General features: G+C 45.2%; 1 protein-coding gene across 1 annotated transcript in view; it reads right to left on the bottom strand.

Annotated features, from left to right (window-relative positions):
* drosha (drosha ribonuclease III) overlaps positions 1 to 18,989 on the bottom strand; it is a 79,688-nt gene that overhangs the window by 8,977 nt on the left and 51,722 nt on the right. Inside the window, exons 24-30 of the mRNA XM_079181034.1 lie at positions 18,670 to 18,714; positions 14,124 to 14,281; positions 8,584 to 8,689; positions 7,170 to 7,311; positions 5,005 to 5,087; positions 3,410 to 3,513; positions 424 to 516 (exon numbers count right to left, since the gene is read on the bottom strand). Of these exons, the coding sequence (XP_079037160.1) occupies positions 424 to 516; positions 3,410 to 3,513; positions 5,005 to 5,087; positions 7,170 to 7,311; positions 8,584 to 8,689; positions 14,124 to 14,281; positions 18,670 to 18,714 (731 nt within the window). The remainder of the gene's footprint in view (positions 1 to 423; positions 517 to 3,409; positions 3,514 to 5,004; positions 5,088 to 7,169; positions 7,312 to 8,583; positions 8,690 to 14,123; positions 14,282 to 18,669; positions 18,715 to 18,989) is intronic.

The raw sequence follows: 18,989 nt of genomic DNA, 5'->3' as shown, positions 1-18,989 counted from the left end.
AAAAGGCCTTGGCGCGGAGATTCACTTTCTTTACTTTACAAAAGCGTGAATGTGTGAGCACACACAAAAGGTGTGCAGTCAAACAGAAACACACACACACACACACACACACCGCTGCCCTGTTGTCAACACAATACCCCAGGTAGACCTGAACGCGGTCCTAAAGATACACCCGGTAACAGATTCCTCTTCTGCACAAAGTGATATTTCCATAACACAGTTTACGTGAAATCAATAAAGAATCGATTCGTTTTCGTTCTGCATAATGTCCCTCACCATAGAATAGGCCAACGAGAGCTTAATTGCTATAATAAACACCATCAATAAAGGCACAGCCATTATTCTTGAGCCCATTAGCGGTGCATCCAGAGGTGGAGCTGCGTGTCCTGCTGTGCCCGTATTACATTGTACCGTCTCACTCACCTTGGGCCTTTGCCACAGCCGATTCGCTCCCCTTTGAAATACACGGCAACGGTGTAGGTGCGGGCGTGCGAGGGGCCGACTGTCTGCAGGGTCCTGCAAATACAAACACAGAAACATGGTATGACATGGAGGAGAAATAATAACACCACCCAGGGAGAAAGGCACAAGGACACTCAGGGACGTTGTCCTTCGGAGAAATAACAACAAAAAGAGAGGTGAGGAGAAAAAAACTTTTCAATTGGAACAAATATAATTCATCTCAAGCGGCGGGTTGAGATGAGGGGAATAAGGCTTTGATTCAGTGGTGTGCTTTGAGAGCGAGCAGAAGCCATCTGAGGGACATATAAACAACTTTTAAAGCCTCCCCGGCTCCCAACACCCATCATCTCCAGACACCGAGATCTCTGTTTGGTTAAAGGAATGACACGTTTGGAGAGGAATTGAAATCAAAGATTGACAATAGTCTCCGAGAGACCCGCGAGTCTTTGAGTGCGCTAGAAGGATAAACAATGAAAACGCTAAAGAGGGACCAACACATCTAAGAGATGAATGACAGCAGAATATCACTCAACTCATTACAGATGTACCTCATTTAAGAGAGATAAATCAAGCTGTCAAGTTTGTTACATTTCTGCAGGGACGTAAGTACAAGACACCAGACAAAACTTGGGATGTGTTTGAATAGTTAACATTAGTATAAACAGCTCATACCAAAGCTGTGAGTCACCTAAATTATTCACGGACAATTTACTTATTTCAGGAGAGCGATCCATTTTTAATGCATTGCGGTCACTTATGACACTTTTATCAATAATTCAAACCCCTTTCTCACTTACAAACGAAGCAGCGCATGGCGCGCGCGGAGCGAGCGAGACTCTCGTGAGCGACGTTTTGGGCCAAATGTCGACAGGGAGAGCGTGTCGCCTGGAATTATCACGCCGCTAAAACAACACAAAGAAGACGGAGAGGAAACAGCACCGCAGAGGTTCTGTACACGGGCTTCAGCTCGCACTAATGGCAGCTACTTGCAGGCCGATCTCTCCGCACGATGTGAAAGCGAGCATGTGTCCGCTCCCTGGTGTGTGCTGCCCAGACGAGATGTACGGTGAAGTGATGGTGCTGGGGTTGAGGTGCGAATCTGTCACATTCACCAGGGAACCTTTAGCGAGGGGCTCAATGCATTAACTCCTCCCCCCCCTTCTATGTGTCCTTTCCCGCCCTCCTTCGGTCATTTAGTCGCTTTCTCTCTGACTCGCACTCTAGTCTCACCCTCTGTTTCTCTACTCTTCACACTTGTAAACAGATTCAGACCCTTAAGGCGGTCTGACGGCCTCAGGAGATATAGCGGTTCGTCCTTTTGATCACAAGGTTGGAAGTTCGATCCCTTGCTCTCCCTGCCCCGCATGTCGAAGCGTCCTTCAGCAGGCTGCTACCATCAGTGTACGAATGTGTGTGTGAAGGAGAGGAAAATTAAAGTGCTTTGTCCGCTAAGGTAAAAAGGCACTATGCAGTCCATTTACAGACTTGACGCCATCAAATGCTATAAAAAGGTCTATGACTCTGGCTTATCGACCAACAGGTCGGGTCATCTCGCGAGGAGGTTGCTCCAGAATCATCGGCTGCTCCTGTGTATTTGTCGAACAGGACGAACCGAGAAGTAATTGCCCTCAAGGCTGCGGCAAAAGCCTCAAATCCGTCGATAGCTGGCTTTTTGTACGCTTTTGTGTTGAAATTCAAGTCACCCAGGGGCTCCATTTGTTTCTAGTTCACGTTCTTGTGGGCAACAGAGTCGGAGGGAAGTGTTGATTGTCGTGTCAGAGTTGTGCCGTGTCAAAAATCACCGTCCGTCGGGCAGACAGAGGGAATAATAAACGAGAGGAGCTCTGAAAAGACAAATAAATACAAGGAGGAAAGGGAGGAGGAGGGAAATGATTAAATGCCGGTTTGCGGAGTTCGTTGTACGCTCCCGTCTCCAACCGCCCTTGTGCGTCCAGCTGACCCCCCCCCTCCCCGCTTTTTCCTCTCAGTGAAAACACTGTTTGTCAGTTTCCATGGTGACAAACACACTGCTTCCTGACAGCTCTCAAAAGCATTCTGTCAAATGACACTTGGTCCTTGACCTTTTGTCAAATAAGAGGTCTCTCTGGGCGTGTTTGTATATCACAACAACGGAGACCTTTACACAGCTATTCACGATGTTCACGGAGCGGCGAAGAGAGAAAAGTCCTGTAAATTATGTTTGTGCCATTTCTCTGAATGTGCATTGTGGCCCCTGCGATGCCTGACTGAACCCATCTCAACTCTAGACTGGGTCACGATTTCCAACGGGCCGTGCACACGTGTACACTGCACATACAAGTTATATCAAACGCTTTATTCTTATATTCTTCAAGCTAATGGTTGGCGAACATATAGAATTGGGTGATATGACAATGTGTACAGTCAGACAATATTCATTTGTGAACGGTCTATTGTCTTTAATGTCTATGGGTGTATAAGACCAATGTTTCCCATAATAATATTTGTACAGTTGCTTGGGGGTACGTGTAAAAATGGTCCAGTAGCTAATTAAAATGTTTTAATTCAAATTTGAATAAAAAAAACTATGTCCACATATTGAGTCAGTTCCTACATATTGGGAGAAAAGAAAAAGCAAAGGATAAATAGTTAAAATAGTTAGCTAAAAGTAAAGTGTTTCAGAAATTCAATTACCACAAAAAGGCTTGAAACCACTTAACTCTCCATATTGCCTGCTTCATATTTTAAGTACATTTAAACAGCAATAATTATAAATATACTACTTTCAAAAGGAAGGAGAGAAATCTCCAGCCTAAACTCAAAATGTCACACCTGGCTTGTTGATTGTTTTTTTGATTGTTTTACTTCCTAAAAGAAGCCTCGGAGCGAGCCTCACACAGCTGGTGTGTGTGTGTGTGTGTGTGTGTGTGTGTGTGTGTGTGTGTGGGTATGTTGTCTGGGCTCTTACTTGTACAGCGGGATATCGGGCTCTTTGCCCTCTGTTCTCAGGGTCAAACAGCACTGCTGCAGCTGAGACTTCGGGTCATTCCAGTCCTGGTTCAGGATGAACTCCTACGACACAGAGACCAAACAAAAACACAGAATCAGAAACAGAAGAAACAACAAAAATCCGCAGCTCTTCCACTTGTCCGCTCGTGCTTTTATTTTATTTTTGCCATGACCCCCCCCCCCCCCCCCCCCCACCATCCCTCCTTTTGCACTCACTTATTTGCTCTCTCCCTGACTGGCTCTCCATCTATGTCTTCACGGTGAGTACAAATCACAGGCTACTTAAGACAAAAGCCAATCCCCGGCCAGATATAAAGAGCGTCTGGGAGTCTCCCAGGTGTGCGGCCCTGATACATTTCTCTTATCCAAGAGGGACTTCTAAAAGCCCTTCCATTAACAGGGAGGCAGGCTTGTCATAAAAAGGCAGACTTTGAATCCAGAACTGTCTGCTCCTATTAATTTCCTACAAAGAGTGCTTCTGCTTCTGTTGCTTGCGCTCTCCTACTCTCGCTTTACTGCCCCCCCCTCCCCTCCATCTCTGCTGTTCTTGCTTTGGCGCTTTACTTCCTTTTTTCTCGTTCCCATTTTTTCCTCTCTCCGGGGGGGGGGGGGGGGGGGGGGGGGCTTCTACACTCCTTTAGCCTAAAGCAGAGAAATTTGTCCGTTTTCAAAAGAGCTAGCTATATGCTACGCTCGTTTTCTAGTACTTCAGTTCATGAGGAAAAGGGGCGAAACTGAAGGAAAGCAGCATTTATGTCCCCTCTCTATTCCCATCCAAATTGGACGGAGCAGCACAGTGTGCGACGCCGTGGTTTCCAGAAGGCTATGTAAGAGACGTGCTGGCTGTTTCACAACATTCCTCTTGGAAGTGGAAATGAGGTGCTCTCTTGCAGCGACCATGACGCAAAGCTCAGCTCCTTGCAGAGCTGGGGATTCTCCCTGGAGAGGCACACCAAGACAGCAATTAGCATGGCATATCAGACCGCTGCAGCAGCTTCACAAGGAGAGGTCCACACTGTGTGGGTACTCGTATTCGAGCATGGGTGTGTGTGCGCATGCCCGTTTAGTTATGGGATGCTATGTGGTGTATTTTTACCCGCAGCTCTATTAATGGGAAATAGCAGTCTTAGTGCTCCTTCTATCTATATTGGGACAATCCAATGGTGCTTGAGAACAAAACGCCTGCCCTTCCTCGCTCACTTCTGGCCACGGGAGTCTTGAGTTAAGTTTACTTGATTTATCCGACGCCTGGAACACTCCAGAAACCTGACGCCGTCAACAGCCAGAGCGATTCGTGCACCAATAGAAGAAAAAGACCAGACGAAGACTCTTGCGATGCCCATTAGAGGTCACTAAAATAGCGATCAAAGCCGCCGCGGCGAGAGCCATTCAACAGCCGAGCACCACTTCAGGCCTTGCGTCGATGCTGGCGCCATTAGGGCCCAGCCATTAGCTCCCTCCTAATCATCTCCCCAGTTCTTTCTCTCCGAGGTGCCCGACTGAGCGGCTCATTGATCAGGTGCAAGTGGTGAATGCCTATCAATAGGGTCTCACCTTCAGCCGGGGGAAAAAGCAGACGTTCATGAAGGTGTGCACGTACTCCAGATCTTTATCAATGTAGAGAGCGGCGATGAAAGCTGCAGACAGGAAAATAAAGACGGCAATTAGAAACAAAAAAACAGAAGCAATAAAAGATGGTAGTTGATTCTTCTGCTCCGCTTAACAGTTGGCTCTCGTCATTCTCTGAAGGTAAGTGAAGCCGTAACAAAGACCAGCGGCGGCCCTCCACAGCGAGGTGCGTGATGTTAATGTAAACTAAAAGATGGCTCTCTAGTTCCCTGCCCTTTTTTCCATCAAACAGGAAATTGCTAGAGCGCAGGCCACACAGAGTTCACAGAAACATCTACACAATATATAAGATAAAACTGTATGTCAGGCTGAATTGGGAGTAACTGACGGGACGACGTGAACTGAAAAAACAAACAAAGAAAGATGGGAAATGTAAGCAGTAGGTGCCCGGGTGTCATCTTTGTTTTCCTCTTCTAGTGGCTGACTAAGACAGCGGGGACGCGGGAGGAGAATAATAGGTAATATTCCAGGAGGCCAGCGAGGGTCTGCGTAGCTGCAGGCTACGACTCTTCATACGCGCTCATTTCCAGCGCTGACCCCCCCGTGTCATCAACTCTGCTCCGGCCTCAAATTTTGAAAGGATCATTTGAAAGGCAAATGATATGAAGCACTTCAAGCCCGTGTATCGAGGTCTGCCTTTCAAACACGGACCGCATTAGTGCTTCTTTCTCTCTTTGTTTTTGCCCCAGTGTGGACCGTCCTACAGTCCCCGGCGCTGCTCGCTCTCTTTGTTGGCCTGATGAGGACTGCAGCGGGTCTCCTCCGACACACATGGGCTCAATCCCGGTTCCTCTGATCGCATGGAAGGGGTCAACACCATTCTCTGCTAATACTAATCTGGACATGCACATAGCTTAAACCTTTTTTGAATGATGTTTTTTTTAAATCAAGGAGGAAAAAAAAAATCTAGTTTAAATGAAATGTATTTGATTTTCACAGCCACATGCACGCATTAATAAAAGAACAACGTGTCATCTATTTGAAACATTATGCATTCATATCAGAATCCATTCCATTATAGCCAGACCACTATTGGATTATATATTATATTATATATCAGAGAGCTTAAAAAATAAACCGTTCTTGTAGTTTTTGTTGAAATTCAAATGCTCTGGATGTAAAGAAAGGAAATAAGCGGGTGTCCGTCCAATCATTCATTCCTCCTGAATGTGTGGGCCTTGGGGGGGGGGGGCCTTGCACCTGCATGTTATGATTAGTGCACATTACAATCATGCAATGTTATTGCAACTAGTGATTTAAATGAACACTGCTTTGACTTTCTACCTTTCATTCTGCCAAATTGCCTCGACCACAGCTTCCAGTTTAGAACCCGCGTGTGGTATAGGAAGTCAGAAGGCTGTCCAACACTCATTATAATGAACAATATGATTTGAAATATGAACATTGAGTGCTGCCTTCTCACTGCTGTTGCTTTGGAGTACACTTATTCTTAATTTCATTGTTATTAATTTCCTTTTTTTCTCTCCTCCCACTGAGTTTACAGTTGTATAGAAGCTAGTGTGTACAGAGGAGTGAGGCTGGTGCACAGCTGTTCATCAACCTACATCGGCTGTTTCTTCAATGAGTTAGTCATGAGACTCCACCTTCCAGACCAACCGCTCGCTCCAATTTGTATAACATCCTGAAAGCACCGACGGCAGGGAGGATAAAAGCACCACTGGACCACGCGGATCATCTCCCCTCCACCCGCCAAAACGTCTATGTTACTGAGCGCATTTCACTTTATGGCTCATTCTGCTCCCAAAATACTTCAAGGAGGTAGAGCGCCACAAGTAGCGTATTACTAGTGGCAGCTGTAGCTGGTGGAACAATAAAGAAAGGAAGATAAAATCATCACTAAGTGCTCCAGTCATACTAAGCACATAGGGAGCATCTTCCAGTGTCTTCAGCAGAGAAAGTGATTTGACATCTAACACAAAGGGAACAAAGAAATCAATAATGGTACTCCATGCTGCCATCTTAAACGGCCCATTCTGGAGAGACACGCGAGAAATAAAAAGGTTGACTAGGGGTTTGTAAGGGTCTGTAAAGATTTTCTCCCTGCAAACAGAATCAAAGAGTGAACATACACTCCAGCAAGTCAGCCAGCGTCTTGGTCCGCAGGGCGACGGGCCGCTTGGTTTTGTCGTTGGTGATGGCGAACTCCTGCATGCCCAGCTCCTCCGCCACTTTGGCCTGTGTGCGGTTGTTCACCAGCGAGCTGCGGAGGAGCTGTGGACAAAGAAAACAATGAAATGAATAAAAAGAGCTTCACATCTCCGTGTCCACCTGTCAGAACCGTGCTCAACACACCACGCGCGAGCACACGCTTCTTACATGGAAATAAACGGAAGTACACGAAAGAGAAAACTTCAAAACAAACCCCACACACGGAATAATTCATAGCAGACAGAAATGGTAATGCAGAGTAAATGTTTCAGGGAGATTGCACGTTGCTCTGTTTAATATTGCATTGTGACTCGGAGCTTTAGCGGATGACAACATGCGAGACTGGGTGAGGTGCATTTACGTCTCGAAAAACACAAACATGTTAAATATAGCTGCAAGATGTGGAAAAGAGCAAATAGAATGCAATATGACCGTCTGAATGCGTCTTGCTGCGATGTGCCCTCCTTAACAGCACACACACACACACACACACACACACACACACACACACACACACACACACACACACACACTAGTTGAATGAGCACTTTTCTCCCCAATTTGAAATCCATTTCATTCGTACCCCATCTTGACTCTTGGGCATAAGCGTTGCTGGAGCTTTCAGCCTCTCAGCGAAAGCTCACTGGAAGCTTTTAAACAAATGACGTCACGGCCGCCGTCTAGAAGGACTGCAAGGCGAAGAAACACCGAACTGCAGATGTTCTTATTCAAGGTACAGTCCAGTTCAATCGCTCTAGCCTCGAGTGCTCCGTCTTCTGAAGAGAAGTGCTGATGTTGGAGCCGTAATGCTGTCAGAAAATGGACTTGCATGTTCAAAGTGTTATCGTTCTGCTTTGTACCTGCGTTGCAAGCCGTGTACGGGTTCGCGCACACACACCCCCAACTTCATTTTTATTTATTTTTTTTCAAACGCTTGACAGCTCGGGCAAAAAAAATAAGAAACGCCACCAAAGACGTGTTATTGAAATCCACTGAGCAATTTTGTCTCATGGAAATACCCATCGCAAGGAGAAGAGTAAACATGCCGGCGCAGTGTGGGGCGAGGAGTGGAAGAGAGTTATTTTGTGGAAACAAGCGAAAGAGGAAGGGGGTGAATACCGGGGCTGGCACTTTGAGATTTGAAGATTGATGGGAAGGAAAAACAATCACCCACACACAAACACAGAAGCGCAGATGTAACTTTGTTTCAGGTAACCTTGTGTAAGAAACAGGGGAACGGCGGGTTTGGAGCAGCTTCAGACAGCTGAAGCAAAACACAGGTGGAAAGGGAGACGAGAGTGTGATGACGTGTGCTTGAAGCAATTTGATTCTTACCGTTAGATGTCCTTCGTGGTGGTCAGGAAAGTGGATGAAGAGGTACTCTGTGGCCACCAGCTGCATGATGGAGTCTCCCAGGAACTCCATCCTCTGGTTGTGGCCCCTGGACAACAAGCGGGAGCATGGATGGATGGAGGAAAGAAAGAAAGAAGACATATTGGTTAGAAAGGGAGCGATATGTCGTAGGGGTGAGGCGGGGAGGGCAGGGCGAGTTTCATATGAGGTTCTGCAGCTACTCATCAGTGTGGCATGAAAGGCATCGCGCCTCTCTCGACAAATCTACCAGGCTTTTAGTCTTTTTAACGGGAAGCCGGTGAAGTCGGCTGATGTACATTTCATGGGGGGCCTCTGGGAACAGCTGCACTGACAAGCTGTGTGACAACTCGGAGGCTGCCTGAAGAAGAAGAAGAAGAAGAAGAAGAAGAAGAAGAAGAAGCCCTTCTGAAGAAAAAAGACGAGCTTTGATTGCAATTGAAATACTTTAAAACCTCTGGTACACCTGCAGGAGTAGTGCCTGTCAAGAAAAAGTAGAAATCCTAAGCCCATAAAAGCAGCAAGCGTGCACAGAGGGTTACAGAACGACTCTCAGCCTTTCTAACAATTCCTAGAGAGAGAAACGGTGAATGGCAGCACTGTGATACCGTACATCAGCGTCGTGCCTTTCTCCCCATCAGTGAGAGGCAGGTCATTAATTAAACAGAAATATAGATTAGCATTGCAGATGTGGGCTGGTGCCCTGTCAGGCAGGCAGCGTTGGGTTAGGGGGGGGGCGGCGCAAGTACAAGCAGAGAGGTATATATATATATATATATATATATATATATATATATATATATACATATATATATATATATATATATATACATATACACACAGACACACAGCAGCAGCAGCATCCATCTATATATATGAGCTCCTCGCAGGAGGGGAAAGTCTGAAGATGAGAGAGAAAGATGCAGAGGTAGAAGAGGAGGAGGCAGACATCAAAGAGGAGTAAAGGTCAAAGTTGACTGTCCGATTTCTGGCGCCGCGGCTTTTTATGAGCCGCCGCGTGTCAGAGGCAAAGACAGCAGCAGCGTTAGCAGCCCTGCTGCTGCTTTGATTATGAATTTATGTTGATTATCTTTTAGGTTTACAAAATGTTTAGTGTTTAATCGATTGGGGGGGGGGGGGAAGCCCATCACACATATTTTTGACATGACATTTGAGAAGCTGGCACCAGAGAATGTTAAGTAGGAACGTACTTATTAAGAAAAGACTAAATTAAAATCGGTTATCAAAAGTTTTATCGCTTACTTTGTTTCAATCTACTAATCAGTTATTCATTTAAACTCAGAAGAAGCGCAGTGATTGTGAGGAAGCCCACCAGCATCTGTTTCAGTAATGCCGCTCTGCTAATCACTTCTCACCCACGCTGTTGCATAAGAGGGAGAATCAATCCGAGCAGCACTTCTTCAAGTGTACACAAACTTGCCAAACGCATACCTCTGAACTGTGATATTGCACAATTATGGTTTACTTATAGTTCATTTGTGGATTTTTTTTCAATAATCTGATCTTTTTTAGAGATTAAAGAGTGTAAACTACCTATCACCATTTCCCCGCCCACGGGTCTTCAAAGTGCTTGTTCTGCCTGAGCAACAATATGATGAGCCACAACATTTCAGAACCAGGCAGAGGACATGAATACGGTTGATTCACATTCTGCTCATTTCGCTCTCGTCCGGTGCCGTTCTACATGAGTGTTGGCTGGCTCAGTGTTTTTAGGGAGCAAATATATAAGATAGCAGAGCAGTTATACGAGCTAGAACTTGAAAAGCTCCGTCTCTGAGGTCCAGAAGTGAGCTTCATTAGGAGGGACGGGACAGTAGCCCGACTCCCACATTAAAGATAATCACAGAGCCCCTTAATGAAAAGGCTCTGCCACAACACATGAGAGCGCCACGAAGCGGAGGCTGGGATGGGGCCAGTGGGAGGCTGAGAGAACTCCCTGTTCCTGCTGCGCTTCAGCACTGTACACGTGTGGCAACAGGTTTGCTGCGGATTTTCTCTCTCAAGATCCATAGCATGCATATACTGTATGCGGGACGGGAGGGGGGCGTGGTGGGGGGGGGTGTACGCTGGGTGGAAACAGATCGAGAGGGATGAGAGGGATGAGATTTCATTTCATGTCCAAAAGGAGGCAGATCGGAGGAAGCGGGATAGTGGAGTGACAGTGGGAGACGAAAGGAAAGAAGAGAAGAGATAGCGGGAAGCGGGAGGGGGGGGGGGGGGGGGGGGGCGGGCGGGCGCGGAGAGAGCCATCCCAGAGAGCCATCCCTTATTCACTTCAACAGCGGAGGCACAATGCTCCGGTACGGTGGGGGAAATTGAAGTAAAGTGTGGAGCCGAGGTCTTTATTCGCCTTTGACTTTGATCTAAAGTACCTTTAACAGTCCCTCTGAGGAGGCGGCGACAGGCTGCCCGCTCCCACACAGGAGGGCACTCCATCTTTTAAGACTTTTTTTTTTTCTTCTTAGGGAGACGATGTTCTTGTTTCATATGTGCACGCTTGTGTCAATTTCAAATGTGTAATCGGCGGCACCCTTTACACAAAGTGTGACGTTCAGTGTGATTTTGGGTGAAGGCAACAGAAGAAGAAAATACATATGGCTGCAAAAGATCAATATAACTTCAAAGTGGTACTTCAGTTTAATGAAATATCAGAGCAGGATAACACTGAAGAGAGAAACAAAGTGTGTTTTCACTGCAGAGGACAGATGTCTTGGCTTTAGAGTTACACAACCAATTTTAGCAAATTATTAAAGACAAGCTATTCAACAGACTCCCTAATCTTAAAGTCACATGTTTCTTCAAATAGCAAATTATCATTTTTTTTATTGTTTTAGCACAACTTTAAGTTGTCTTGAATTGTGCCATTTGAGTGGGCTGCCTAATGCTTTCTTGTTTAAATACTGTAAATTAAACCACCACCATCATCAAACATTGTTTTCCACTGCAAAAAAACAGGAACGTTGCATTTACTGATTAACTTCAACTTACAATTTGGTAAAATGCTTCATGTCTTAAAGCTGCATTATCTCTAATGTCCACCAGGGGGCGACTCCTCTGGTTGTATAGAAGTCTATGAGAAAATGACTACTTCTCTCTTGATTTATTACCTCAGTAAACATTGTAAACATGAGTTTATGGTCTCAATCTCTAGTTTCAAGTCTTCTTCAATACAGCATGATGTTCATTTAGTAAATGATGGTCCATTTAGAGTCAAACAGACCATAAAGCAGGGGACGCTTTAGGGCAGGGCTACACAGTGATTGACAGGTCTCTACCAGAGACGTATCCAGCTTCTCTACGTCACTCCTCCGCATTCCAAATATGGTCAGACTGTTTCACTGGTTGCAAAAAACAACAACATGGTGATGGCCGTAATCCAAGATACACGGCGAAATTGCCAAACTCAACGCTTGAAAACAGCAGTCCACAGAGGACTCCTTTATACAGACTATGGGTAAATTATATTTTCAAAGAACTACTCGCAAAGCTGCACAGCAAAACAAACTTTCATTCCACAAACTTGAAAAGAGACTGATCATTTTTTTTCACCAACGGTGAAATTCTTGCAACACTCTGCTCTTCCGCTGTGAGAGGAGATAGGAAGCCCAGCGCCTGGGGGCCCCGGCTCTCCATCTCTGCTGTCTGATGGTCGCCTCCGGTCTCCTCCGCCTCTAAACAGGGTCAACTGCCTGCCTTGCTTCTTGTGCCGTCTTCTTATAGGTCACTCTGTCCTCTATTTCTGCATGAAGTGGAAGGCCAACCCGGGTCCTGTCTCCTCAATCTGCCGCCTACCTTATTGTCTGACCTCGCTTTTCCGTGATGTGACCTCGTTCTCCTGTCCATCACCGCAGCGTGACCTACTTTGGTCTGGCATTTGATCCTCATGGTCAGCCGTTGCTCAGATCCAGCTTTCAAGTGAGTCCGCTCTATTTAGGTCAACCTGCCTTTGGCCTCCAACCGAGCTAATGAACATAAATGACTCTGAAAATATACAAATTGTTTCATTTGGCTCCCGGAAAGGTAACATTTCTGTGAAATAAAAAATGCATCTGGTTGAATTTCCTCCCTTTAGTGGGTGAAAGGGTTTGGATGCGATGCCGAGTCAGAATAAAAACATCAACCTTGAGTTGGAAAGTCCTCAAAGTAAAGCTCAGTGGGAGACGAACTTCTGGACCTCTGATCGACTTCACTGACCATGAGCGGGGAGAGATTTGACATTTAAGTGATGGATTAGATAGAACATACACAGCAGTGCGCTGTACACGGGAATGTGTGTTCACGGGCACACACACACTCGCACACACAGAGCAACGTCCTTGTGGCAAACCTAAGCAAGCAATTACAGAGCGCTGCCTGCCAATAAGATATCAGAGGTGTGCTGCCAAGGCTAATTTACTTTAGCGGACAAACTCACTATTGTGTTGTGTTGTAAAGCACAGAAGTGAGTTAAGCTTCCGTCGCGTATTCTCAATCTGAAACACCTCAAATTGGAGTGAGAGGTCTCATTTTCTTATGAAGATAGCAATCTTTTTTTAACTTGCATTCTATCATCGTAGCTACAAACAGGTCAGGCCGTCCAATCAATTTCAAGACACGACTACAGACGTTTCTAACTTTACTGGCTATTGAACAAATGTCAAGGTTGAGGAAGGAAAAAAACACCAAACATTTCCAATGTCGGTGCTAAAGAACTGCGGCATCACAGTGAAACGTTGCAATTAACAGAGGAAAAACAGGTGCACGGCGGTATCACAGGTACATGTAGTGTGAATTAAATCTGGATACAAAAACTCATTTAAGTGAGAATCCAGGAATCCACGAGGTGGACTGAAGCATGACAGTGAGAGAGAACAATCTGTCAAATAAGAGATGTGGCTGCAATGAATGAGAGAGAGGAATTCTAAACCTTCTGCCCCGGACAACCCAGTGAATCAAAACCCCATTTCCCATGAGGCACTGAGGTTATGGCCTCACAGGTAGAAGCAGACTACAGATACGGGGGCTCCAGAGTCCCTCCGGACTCCCTCTCCCTCGGCTGTGAAACCCTCGGATTAGGGACTGAGCCACAAACCGGCAATAGAGGCCGTCTTTAACCGAGGTACTTTGAACGTGACATTCGAGACATCACTTTTATTATACAGGCAGTCTTAGTGGCTGCAAGAAGATGTGTAGGCTGCAGGGGGTAAATATAATGATGATGTAGGAGGAGAGGGCGGCTGCATTCACAACAGATTGCAAATTTAAAATGCTCGACGTATGATAAAACTCCCAGCATCTCCGATCATATTATACATTATAATGCATCATGCCTCATCACCTCTGAGGGGAACAACAAACAAAGTCTGGCTACTTCTGCAGCATCCTTGCAAATTAAATCTGGCCAACTCTCTGCGCCTCACTTTGCATTTTAATTGGCTGTAACTCCATTATCGACACACACACACACACACACACACACACACACACACACTGACCGTACTTACAGGGTGAGGTGGTTGAAGCCCACGGTCCTCAAGGTGAAGGCTCTGGCCAGAAGACGCACATGTGTGAACAAAATGCCAGTGGAGTCCTCGAAGCTGGTCAGTTTCTGGAGGACGGGAGACGCCTCGATCAGCTGCCGGTCCGTCTGAGGCTCCTGGACCTGGACGAGGAAATGAACGAAAAAGAATTACCGCCTTAAGGTTGTATGCATGCCTTCATTTTATCCTACTAGACGTGTGTGAAAATGTCCTTATTAGCATATGGATTCTTGAGTTATGAGGTCACAATGATCTTGACCTTTGACCAACGTAATCTGATCCGTTCATCCTTAAATCCAAGTGTCACGTTCGTGCCAAATTTGAAGAAAGAAGATATTCCCTCAACGTCTATTGCGCTGACGAGAATGGACCATATGTACGGAGAACAGCCCCAAAACACAAGGCCTCCGGGCACAGATGTCGCCGACGCGGAGGCATAAAAAAAAAAAGGCACAAAAGGTGGTTTGGTGACAAAAACCGTGGGTCAGAGAAGAGCTTAGTCCTTACAGAGCACAGCTGTTTCACTAGGCTCAGTCAAAATGTCGTCTTCATTGTTTGGGCTGGGGGTCCTTAGTTCTCGTGACGACATACACTGATCAGACAAACAGAAAGTCATGAAGACCACTGGTTTGTGGCTGATTGGCCGAATGCTGTGTGGCAGAACTGTTTTGCACAATCTCGTATAGAAGATATTCTTGAGGATATAATAGAACTTACTGAGCGATTATACACAAAGTCGCCAACTGGTCTGGAAGAGGGGCAAAACCATTAAATATCGTATAAACAAGGCAAAAATAATCACAGGTTCTCAAAGGTCAGTGAATTGTATTCCTCCGGTACCCTACAGCGATGGAGATGCAATGTTTGCGTCCAGAGTTTTTAGGGTTTGTTTGCACAAGGACTGAAGAGGTCTTATAGACGTTATCCAGCCCTTTATTGGATCAAAGAAAGGACACATTGTTGTTTTTTTAGTGAACATGGTTTTCAGTGAAAAACAGAAGATATTAAATAAAAGTAATCATAAGATCCACCTGCTTAAATTAAGAAGAGAAAAAGAAAACAGCAGCATTGGGCGAGTCTTTTCTTTCCAAGGCAGCTTTTTCAGTCCCTCATGTGAAGATCTACGACAGTGTGTGATCCTGTACAACACAATTGTTAGCTTGGCAGGCGCTAACTCAGCTGTTCTTCAATGTGTGTATACAACAGTATCATCTGCATACATTTGCAGACTGTTGAGGGAGCTCATAAATCTATAGGGGAGAGGTGAGATAATAGTCTTGTTTTTCTTTTTATGCATTATTTGTGATGTGTATATATATATATATATGCATCATACACTTTCTGTAATATAGCACAGCTGTCTCAATAACAGATACTTGACTGAAGGTGTCTTTGTTTATGCATCACTTCCGGGAATCTTGAACCAGTTGCCAGAAAAACAACAACCCTACTTGCTCAATGGAGTCGTTGCGCATAAGAGCGTCAAATAAATCCCTTAAATGAAATGAACCTGTGCTACAGTATGCGCTGCTCGAGGGCCTGTTCAGACTCAAAACAAACTCACATGATGTGCAGCAGATGGAATCTCTTAGTCATTAAGTTTTAAGACAAACAGCTCGCTCTCTCTCGCTCTCAATCTGGTGATTCAAACGGTCAATTAATATCCCTGGTGACTCAGTCATACTGTAAGTGTGGTTTGGTCTAAAAGCAGGCTGTATCACAGCCTCATGACGATGATGAGTCTTGAAAAAGAATAATGTTTTGGCTGTGAAACTCCCTGTAGGTCACGTCTTTAACATTAGCTTCATGGCTTGGTGAGTTCAGAGCTAGACGGGTTCAGTAAGAACATGCTGCTCGCTTTGAATACAGTCGTTGCTCGTGTCTGTGCTCATTAGCAAAAGAAATAATATGCTAAAAGAAAATATGTGCATGCATGTTTGTTGAATCAAGAGATTTCCTCACGGGTGCATTAATTAAACTGCTAGAAACATCTAATTGGTCTTTGCGTGGAACAACTGGAACCTTGACCAAGACATAAAACAGAAACATCGAGCCACGTAATCTCACGTGGACATTCAAAAGGAACTGTGTTTCCTCTGGAGAGCGCGCTCCGTGAAACCGTACATAAAGTGCCCCGAAAATAAGAATAAACAGAGCTACATTCAAGGCTCTCCAGGGGAAGATGGACACTTTCTTCTTTTTTTCAAGCGCCTTCATTGTCTGTGTTTTTATGTTTTCTCAGAGTCTCCCATGTCAAGCCAGCGCAGAGAGCCGAGATGTAGCTTTAAACTCAGCATTTTAATTGGAGTGCTGCCGGTAATGTCATGGTTCCATCTTCCAATATGTCCTAAAAAAAAACATTTCATCTCTGCCTTCTTTCCTCTCTGTTAATTAACGGAAGGCGTTTAAATGTCATGCATCACAACTAACGGCATCCGACGAGTTCAGCACTCACAGGCACTTGCTATCCTTCAGGGGGAATGTCCAGCAGCACGGCTTCAAACAGAGTGAAGGTGGGGGGGGGGGGGGGGGGGCGCAAGCAATGGAAGAAATACAAAAATTAAACACTTTTGAAACGCCTTCAAAGCATCACTTTCAGCTCAGTCCAGACAGAAGGCAGAATCAGAGGCGGGGTCATTTGAGGCCCAAAATTAAAAAAAAAAGCTTCATGTATCTCCCCAATAAAACCAGAGACTGCATTTAGAAATCCAGACTCCACGTGAATGACGTTGTGGTAAATTATTCTGGAGAGCTCGGGGTTGATGATGCGTCGGTGCGGATCGAGCCAACAGGAAAGACATGAAGACGTGCCCGTCAACCGCAGACGCGCTCGGTAAGGCACGACGGTGGCGCGGCTAATGTATGCGTGTATGCCAAAGACGGGGGTACGCACAATTGCCCGCGCCGTGGCGAGCTGCCACTGCCATCCACTCGAACCTCATTAAGACGGGATTGACACCTTGTTAATTCTCAGCAACAATTGTGGGCATATTGGTCTAGCCTAAACTCCTGGGGGCTTTCATCAATTATAGAATTAATAATGAAATAAATGATGATTTTCCTTGTGTGAAACGGCTTAGATTATATCATCTCAACCCAAAGGTCAGGGTGCCATCAAGCTACCCAGAGGTTGGCACAATTTAACAGGCGTTGCCCCACTGGCAGGGGACCACCCAGAGGAAAACCTCAGACACGCGCCGTGTGTGGTAATGAGGCTAATGACTACTCATGCAGCACAGCGTGGAGGGTCTCTCCACCCCCACCACCACAGAGCGGTTGCAGGGCTGACCCCGGGGCTCCACCCTGACCACGGTGCCCGCCGCTGGGGCCTCCGCTGAGCAACTCTCCAGGAAAATAGCCCGGAGAGTTTATTCTGAGCAGTGAGCAGCTCAACAATACAACATCCAGACGCTGTGTGGATCCTCAGCGCAAACAGGGGTGAGGAGGCATGGAAAAGATGGATATAATATACATACATATAAATAAATAAATATATAATATAATATATAATATCATATATACATATTTTATATAATAAAATAAATATATAATATATAAATAAATAATATAATAAATATGTAATAAAATAAATATATAATAAATAAATAACATAATAATAAATATAATTAAATAATATAATATAATAAATAAATATATATATATAATAAATAAATAATATAATATAAATAAATATATATATATATATATATACACTGAATATATGCAGATGCACGTAAACACAATGTTATTTTGGGCCAAACATGCCAAACATGGATATGCAAAAATGTACATGTAAAGACACAGCAGCACTCATGCACACAGGCAGATGAAGAGAATAAAGTGCTTAAAGACGACTCTCGGCATCCACACAAAGAAACACTTTCTCCACACAAACACATCAGAGAGAAGGATGCCTGACGGTCCCTGGAGGCCCCATGTGATCCGGGACTGTAATCCTGTTACGGCATCTTTGATCTCTTCTTCCAAATCCTAATTTCAAACAAACACTGTTGACATGTTCAATGTTTCTGGGCAGATCGTGCAAAGCAAGGAACGGCAGAACAGAGAGAGAGAGCAAAGAAACGCAAACAGCACGAGGACGGAGGAGGAGAGAAAGGAGCAATGGCGGGGAGGAAGAGGAACCGAGTGAAGGAAGGAAGCGGATTAGGGTCTCCACCAAAATGGGGAGCAGCGAGACACGGGAGCAGAACAATGAAGACTAGTGGAAGGCTACTGAGGGGCCTTGTGACAGCTATAAAGAACTCAGTCAGCCTCTGGCAAAACAACCGCCAGCTTGCCCACCTCAGTCAGAGAAACCCAAACACACACACACACACACACACACACACACACACACACACACACAAACAAAGGAAGGAAAAACACACATTCAGGCTGGACAATTTCAAACGGGAGCAGGCTTTTGCGTCTTGGAGCGGTGAGGTGAGATTTAATGGGAGGCACACCCAGCCCAAAATAAACATCAAGAATAAAGCATCTGTGAACCGACCTGCAGGGGGTGTGCCGGGTAGTTGAGCCAGACCTCTTGTAGGCCCTGCAAAGACAGAAAAAGACGGGGGGGGTCAGTCAGAGGAAAGAAGTGACAGCGCTTCCTCTTGGTGTGAGGGTCATCCATGTTAAAACAACAACAAAAAATTAGAATAATACAACAGAACACACAAACAAACAAATTAATATAAATATATATAAAAAAGTAGCAATCAAAGCTTCAAATACTTGTTTGCTCCACAAATAATTAAGGTCCCAGCGTCAGAACTAAAACCTTTTGTGTATAAGGTGCATTTTTAAGTATTTAAACATTCATTTTGT

The sequence above is a fragment of the Pholis gunnellus genome (genome assembly GCF_910591455.1).
Source record: "Pholis gunnellus genome assembly, chromosome: 20".
In the NCBI taxonomy this organism is placed as follows: domain Eukaryota; kingdom Metazoa; phylum Chordata; class Actinopteri; order Perciformes; family Pholidae; genus Pholis; species Pholis gunnellus.
The sequence above is the reverse complement of the archived record's forward strand: the minus strand, read 5'-3'. Positions and strand labels throughout refer to the sequence as shown.